Source organism: Mus musculus, chromosome 19, assembly GCF_000001635.26.
Source record: "Mus musculus strain C57BL/6J chromosome 19, GRCm38.p6 C57BL/6J".
NCBI lineage: Eukaryota > Metazoa > Chordata > Mammalia > Rodentia > Muridae > Mus > Mus musculus.
This window is the reverse complement of record NC_000085.6, coordinates 4,092,701-4,099,997: the sequence shown is the minus strand read 5'-3', so window position 1 is coordinate 4,099,997 and position 7,297 is coordinate 4,092,701. Positions and strand designations below refer to the sequence as shown.

At 51.5% G+C, this 7,297-nt stretch overlaps 1 protein-coding gene across 2 annotated transcripts; it reads right to left on the bottom strand.

Moving 5' to 3' along the window:
• Window positions 1-978: 978 nt before the first annotated feature.
• Cdk2ap2 (CDK2-associated protein 2) lies at window positions 979-3,792 on the bottom strand. Of its 2 annotated transcripts, none has more exons than XM_006531787.4 (4): window positions 2,265-3,792; window positions 2,081-2,181; window positions 1,861-1,993; window positions 979-1,500 (listed from the first exon to the last, which is right to left on the bottom strand). In XM_006531787.4, exons 1-4 carry the CDS (start codon window positions 2,284-2,286, stop codon window positions 1,433-1,435), a joined length of 324 nt encoding a protein of 107 aa, XP_006531850.1. In that variant the 5' UTR covers window positions 2,287-3,792; the 3' UTR covers window positions 979-1,432. The 2 variants fall into 2 exon arrangements, with proteins under 2 accessions (XP_006531850.1, NP_080649.1); NM_026373.4 differs by having other exon boundaries at window positions 981-1,500; window positions 2,491-2,647.
• Window positions 3,793-7,297: the final 3,505 nt, after the last annotated feature.

The following is a 7,297-nucleotide window of genomic DNA, read 5'->3' as shown; positions in this document are numbered from 1 at the left end:
TTTCCTGGGCCCGGCTGGTCCTCCCCACCCCGGCAGGGTCGGGGCAGCCCCGCCCGCGGCGCAGCAAGGCTGGCCCCTGCTTTCCTTCTCCAAGACAGACGGGGAAGAGGCCGGGCCCCAAATTCCAGTTCTTTATTTCTGTGCTGTCTGGACACCCCAAGAATTCTTGGTTTCATTTCCCACCCAGGCCCAGTCAGGGCAGCCCTCCTGTGTGCTTTGAAGAGGTGGGATTTGACCTAGGGGGAGCCCAGGTTAGAGGAAATGTTGTACCCCAAAGTTAGCCAGAATTTGGAAGTTCTCAATTGCCTCTGCCTAGGTTGGCATTTCACGGTTACTTAGCTACATGCCCAGGTAGAGGCCATCCCCTTAATGAAGCCCAAGTCCTTCCCTACTATGTTTGCTAGGTTCTCAAATTTGGACACCCATCTAACTGCTCCGACTCTGTACAAAGGCCGAGACACCCGGGGCTGGCTCATGGAGCCACACCCAGCCTTGTGGAAGTTGTCAGGACAGTGGATAGCAGCATCAAGCCAAGGTGCTGGGGGTGGGGGGGAAGGAGCCTCTAACTGCCTCCCTTAGGAGTCAGGGACCCGGTGTATTTAGAGCCTTCCAAGGATGGTTTTAAAGCGGAGCTGGTGTAGGGGCATTAGGACGTTCACGGGAGAGGCTTAAGTGAACTGGTATTTCCACCCTGCCAGGCATGCCTGCCAATCTACAGGAAGGGCCCTTTAGGCTCCGGCTGTCCAATAGTGCCTCCAGCTGTGAAGGCAGCCAAGCCCTACGCTGCCCCCTGGTGGCACCTCCTTATGCAGACATCATTGGTGTTCTGTCTGGCCTTCAGCTGCAAGGCGCAGAGCTGGAGGTAGCAATGGACAAGATGGGAAGGCAAAGCTCGGTTCAAGCGCCCTTCCCAGTTCCTGCTCTGCCCTTCCCCTCTGCCCACTCAGGCTTCCCCAGAGGAACCACACACAGAAAGGCTGAGAGAATGACTCCAAAGCATCTTTTATTTATACAAAAAGGACATATTTAGTAAAAGACACACCAAAAAAAGAGTCGGCTGTGGCCCCAGAGATGAGGCAGGAAGGTCTTCTGCACTCCTGTTGAAGAGGCAGGAGGTGGCCTGGGCTAAGAGTTAAGGAGTAAGTGCTGTGTGGTGGGGCCACAGAGAGGAGCAAGCTCCCGTCAGATCAGCACTGTGAGCAGGTCATGGAAGGGACTCCCAGTGGCCTCCCAGCACTCCCACAGAGGGAGGAGACCAGTTTGTACAGCCAACTGGACGAAGATCTGCTACCTGGTTCCTGGAGGGTGCCCACTAAGGGACACAGGACAGGAAGCCCAGGATAGGAAGCAACTTGGGGCGCGAAGGCCAGGGAGAAGCAGGCGCTCTGCAGTGGCCAGAAAGGTCCCGGCGAGGAGGTCAAGGTGCTTCCTGTTACGTGCGGGCATTGCGTTCTGTCTCTGCCAAGCACTCTCTGACTAGTGCCCGAGCGTGGATGATGCCTGGGGTGCGGTGAGGATGGGGAAGTAATAAACAGGGCCCCAGAAACAGTCCACAGCCACCCTTCAGAGCAGACACTCCCCCACCGCTCCATGGTTCAGCAAGAGCACCTCTAATCTAATGAGGATGGATGGGATTAAGGGTTGGCTAATCCGAGTTCCCAGGCACCTTCTTGGAAACAGACTCATTTGAAAATGGAAAAGTTCATTTAAAACCCCTCCTTAGGTACACGTTCTGTTCCAATCGAGGCTGGCCCAAATGTCCTGTCCTGACTCTAGATATCCTCCATCCTTACTGAACTGTCTTAAAGTTCAGTGTCTGTGTCCTGGGCAGAGCAAGGGCAGGCCTGTGGCTTCACTTACCTCTCTTCAGGCGCTCCATGGCACTCTTGCTACCAGCATAGGTGGGCCGGATCTCTTTGCCCATCTCCTCTATGACAGACAGCAGGTCCGTGTAGGTGCTCTGAGAGCCCTGGGAACCAGGTGGCTTCATCGCCTGTGTCAAAAGAAAATACAGACGTGATCTCAGACCCCGAGGGGATCTCCTGTCCTCAGCCATAAGCAAGCTCTTGGCCACACTCACCTGTACATACCCCATGGAGGGCGGACCAAAGTCGTTAAACAGCGGTCTGAAAGGTGCGGCAGCTCCTGGCACTGAGCCCGATGGCGATGGGACACTCCCGGCTGCAACGACACCAGCAAGAGGTCAGAGTGTGACAAGGGCCTCGTCACAGATTTCCAAGCCCAGGACTGTTCCCTTGACTAACCTCCAACGGCATGCTTCTTCATTCCACTCTGAACAACTTCGGAGACACACTCCTCCCCCCTGCGCTCCACCTACAAGCTCTACGTGACCACGCCCACTTCTCAGGCCAGCAAACTGAGGCTGAGCCAGGCTCGTCTAGCAGGCCCCGGATTGCAAAACTCGAGCGGTTTCTCTCCAAGACCTCGACTGCCCGGACAAGGCGAACAAGGATGGAGTTGGAGCCTCACCTGTAGGGACCGGGGTGCCTGGCCCGGGGGTGCTGGAGCCCGGGGTACTGCTGGGGGCGGGCGCGATAGGTTTGTAGGACATCCCAACTCCTCAGTGCGGCGGCCGCCAGCCGGCCGCTCCTCTGGGGTTGGCTGTCCGGCAGCTCAGCCGCACTCTGATTGGCAAGCGAGCTGCACGCCCCTGGTAAATAGAGCTCCGGCCGGAAGGGTGGGCGGGCACGATCGGTCCTCACTCTCGATTGGCGCGCTCAGCTGTCACTCGAGCCTCCTCATTGGCTGAATCTTGCCCCCGCAGGGCGCAACCGCTGCCGATTGGCCTCCACCTTCCGGACCTCGCACCTGTCTGCCCCGGATTGGGCGGTGACAGTCGTCCTCCTCAATTGGCGAGTTCGGGGCCCGGGGCCGGCGCGCTTTCAATCCGATTAGTCCCGAGGTCCAAGAGGCGGGGCCTCGGCAGCGGGCCAGTCTGGTCCCCGCGGTTTGCTCCGGTGGTGTGTGGCGGGCCGCCGAACACACTTCGTCCTCACCGCTTCGCGACTTCCCTCCGCTCAGAACTCCCAAGGCCACGGCTCCCACAGTGTGAGCACTCCGCCCTACCCCGAGCGTTTTACGTCACCTTTCACTGGTTCCGTGTCCCCCCCCCTTCGGCTGTGCGCATGTGCGCGCCTCAGGCCTGTATTTGTTCCCATGGCAACGGTTCCCTCACCAAAGTCATTACCAAGCTCCTTCTCTGGATTGGTTTGAATCTTCGGTCTAGGCAGGTGGGTCCAAGGCAGCCAACGACGCTGCTCGACACTGAACCCTAAGTCCCCTACTCTCTCCACAGACAATGATAGAGCATCATAGATCAAGAATTGCGTTAGGTCAAGTCAGGACCCTGGTCAAGACCCTTGGCTGGAATCTCAACACCTCATTAATGGTTTCCTCCTGGACTCTTTTTGGCGGGTGGGATGAGATTGAGACAAGGTCTCAAGTAGCCCAGTCAGAACTCGAACTCTCCGGGTAGGGGAGGGTGACCTTGAATTCCTGATGCTCTTGTCTCGGAAATGCTAAAGGATTACAGTCACACGCCAGTTTCTTGCCCTAATAGGTTTCCGTTTTCTCATGAAACATGAAGACAGTAATACCTGGAAAGTAAACTTGGAAGTGGGTAGAGAAATAGAGATGAGAGCCAGCCCCATATGGGTTGAAGCATGGTTGATTATTGTTCTGACGTCATTAATGAAACTCCCACCTGGGTCTGGCCATCTAGTTCCTATTTCCTTGAAATCAATTCACTTTAAAATTAAAATAAAACTATTTTATGTATACGAGTGTTTTGTCTGCATATATGTCTGCAGAACTGCTGCTTTAGCCCTCAACTCACTTTTTAAAAAAGCGACTGCAGAGATGGCTTAGCAGGTAAGAGGACAGGCTGCTCCTCCAGAGGACCCAGGTTAGAATTCTAAGCATTTACATAAAGTGCCTCAGAACCATCTGTAACTGCATTTCCAGGGGGCCCAATATCTCTTTCTGTTCTCAGTGGGCACCTAGCAAGCAGGTAGTACACAAACGTACAGTCAGAGAAAACACCCTAGACTTTTTTTTTTTTTTTTTTTCTGAGAAAGGGTCTCACTATCTAGCTCTAGCTAACCTGGAACTCAATATGTAGGCCAGGCTGGCCTTAAACTCACAGAGATCCTCTCTCTTCTTCCTGAATGCTTTGATTGAAGGCATGCACTACCACTCCCAGCTAAATAAATCTCCCTGTTTTTTTTTTTAAAGACTTATTTTATTTATTATATGTAAGTACACTGTAGCTGTCTTCAGACACCAGGAGAGGGAATCAGGTCTTGTTACAGATGGTTGTGAGCCACCATGTGGTTGCTGGGATTTGAACTCGGGACCTCTGGAAGAGCAATCAGTGCTCTTAACCGCTGAGCCATCTCTCCAGCCCATAAATCTCCTTTTAAAAGACTATTAAAAAACAAACCAAAAGGCTGAAGAGATAGTTCAGTGGTTAAGACTGACTGCTCTTCCAAAAGTTTTGAGTTCAATTCCTAGCAACCACATGGTGGCTCACAACCATCTGTAGTGGGATCCAGTGCCCTCTTCTGGTGTGTCTGAGGACAGCTACAGTGTTCTCAAGATATATAAAGTAAATAAATCTTTAAAAAAAACCCAAACAAATCTCAAATTAAAAACAAAAAAACAAACAAACAAACAAAAAAAACAAAACCTGGCATTTAATCATGCCTTTTTAGAATTCTCTAATTCACAATTAAGGCCCTGGGATGGCGGTGAGAGTGTGTAACCTCAAGGAGGCTGGAGGATCAAGAACTCAACACCAGCCTATCCCAAATAAACAAAAATAAAAGTGCCCCGGTCAGGTCACCCAAGACAACCCCCATGTGTGCCAGCAGGACTGCATGGTGGGAAAGACTCCAGTAGGTGGGTGGGAGTGTGTGAAGAGGAGCTACTGTAAAACACTCCGTTCAGGAATGTCTCAGTTCCCCTCCTTTCAGCCTTAAGCCTTCCTGCTTTCTCCCTTGCTCCATATGTTCATTGCTTGGGGTTGAGTAATATCCAAAGGAAACAAAACACCATGGACTGAATAGTTTAAATTGAGATTATTTTTGCACAGCTTAGGGGCTAAAAGTCTGAGGTTGGAGTACCAGCGTCCTGGGTCCCTGCTGTGGGCTTTCTTCCCGGCCTCACACAGTGTTTCTACATAAGGGCCCTGTCCTTTGACCTTTAATTTTCACTTTTTCCTTAGGGACCTACCTCCAGATTCAGCCACAGGGGGAAGTAGGGGTGCACATGTGAGCTTAAGGGAACACACCGGCATCCAGCTCTGAACATCTGGGGAGGTGAGAGTGGGCTGAACACACTGAAGCGATCTAGATGTTCCTCTTCTTTCCAGAGTGGATCCTCCCTGAGGAACAGGGTGTGTCCTGAAGGAGGTTAGAGCAGACAGCTGCAGCCTGCCTACTAAAGACCAGACTCTGATCACTCGGGGGAAGCTGGCAAAGGCCTCTTGGCCTGTTTGTCAGGGGAACCCTTCCCCAGCCTCAGTGTGTGTGTGTGTGTGTGTGTGTGTGTGTGTGTGTTACATGTGTGGGAATGTGTGGGTGCAAGTCCATGTGAATGACTGAGGAGTGAGAAGACCAGAGAAGAGAGTATCCGGTGTTCTCATCTACTGCTGTTTGCCCCTCTGCCTTGAGTTGGCGTATGCCATTGAACCAGAAACTCACATTTCAGCTAGCCTGGCTGGCCAGGGAGCCCCAACTCTACCCCCTAAATTTTGGGGTCACAGGATCACTCAACTATGCCTGGCTTTTTTTACATCGGTATTCAACTAGGGACTCAAACTCAGATCTTAGTGCTTGCAGACTAAGCACTCAGCCCAGCCCCTGGGGTTTGTGTAGGTTTGGTTCTGAGACGCGATTTTGCTCTACAGCTCCAGCTAAGCAGAACTCGCAGGAGCGCTCTTGCCTCTGCCTCTCAAGCTTGGCTCACAGTGTGAGTCACCTGGCTTCTCTGTGCAATTAGGGGACCTTCCGGTATGGCGTCCTCCAGATCAAAGGCTAGGAAGTGAGACCCACAGACTACGTTCACCTCACAGGCTGATAGTCAACAGCCATCTGTAACTTTATGTGAATAGCTGACATTGCTTTTCCTTTACTTTAAAACAAAGTGTTCTATTTTTAATTATGTGCATGTCTGTGTGTCTGAGTGGTATGTGCAGGGCAGGGCAGGTACCTGAGGAGTTCCTAAGAGGATGACACACTCCCTGGAGTTGGAGCTCCAGGCAGTTGTGAGCCACCCGACATGGCTGCTGGGGATTGAACTCAGGGCCTCTGGAGTGGTAGGCACTCCTGACCACTGAGCTATCTCCCTTTCAAATTTAGAAAACAAAACAAAACAAAAACTTTTTTGTTATATTTTTGGTTTTTGTGTTTTGGATTTTTTTGGTTTTTTGTTTTTTATCATGTGTGTCATTGGGCTCTGTGTGTGACTGCATGTGCCATGGTGTATGTGTAGTGATTGGAAGACAGCATAGAGGACTCGGGTGGTTGTTTGATTCTTCTGCTGTGTGGGTCCCAGAAAACAAACTCAGGTCGTCAAGTTTGGTAGCAAGCCCCATTACCCACTGAGCCATTTTGCTGGCTCCAATTTGTATTTCTGTATATTTCTCCCCACGTTATGTTTGTAAAGTTTTAGGGCTGAAGAGACAGCTCAGCTGTTAAAGGCGAGGCTCACCGCCCACTTTATGTTTGTAAAGTTTCACACTAGAGTGTTGAACAACTGAATGGATTCACAAGCAGAGAGATGCCTCTACACCTCGTTAAGGTAACTGACCCTCACCAGCGGCTGACAGAGGCATCGGTGGTATGAACTCTTCTGCTCATTTGGTGGGGAGGCAACATGGTGCAGCCACTGCAGAAGATACCCCAGCAGCTCCTTCCCAAATCATAGTCTTACCACAATGACCCAGAAAATGGGTGTTGAGCAACTGATAGGAAGATGTCTGTCTGCAAAGCAGGATTGTGCGGCGGTTTATGGCAGTTTTATGACCTGCAACAGTGCAGATGTATTTTATATTAGTCAGTGTTCCACTCCCATGACAGGACACCTCAGACAGCTGTCCAAAGGAAAGCTTAGTGAGTGTCATGGCTTCAGGTTTCAGCTCATGGTTGTTCCACTCTGGTTGGAGCCTATGTCAGAGGATATTTGTTCAATCCATGCTATGAAACTCTCATGGCACATGAGAAAAGAAGAAGAGGACGGTCCAGGACCTGAGTTGTCCAGGAATTGTCCCCTGCAA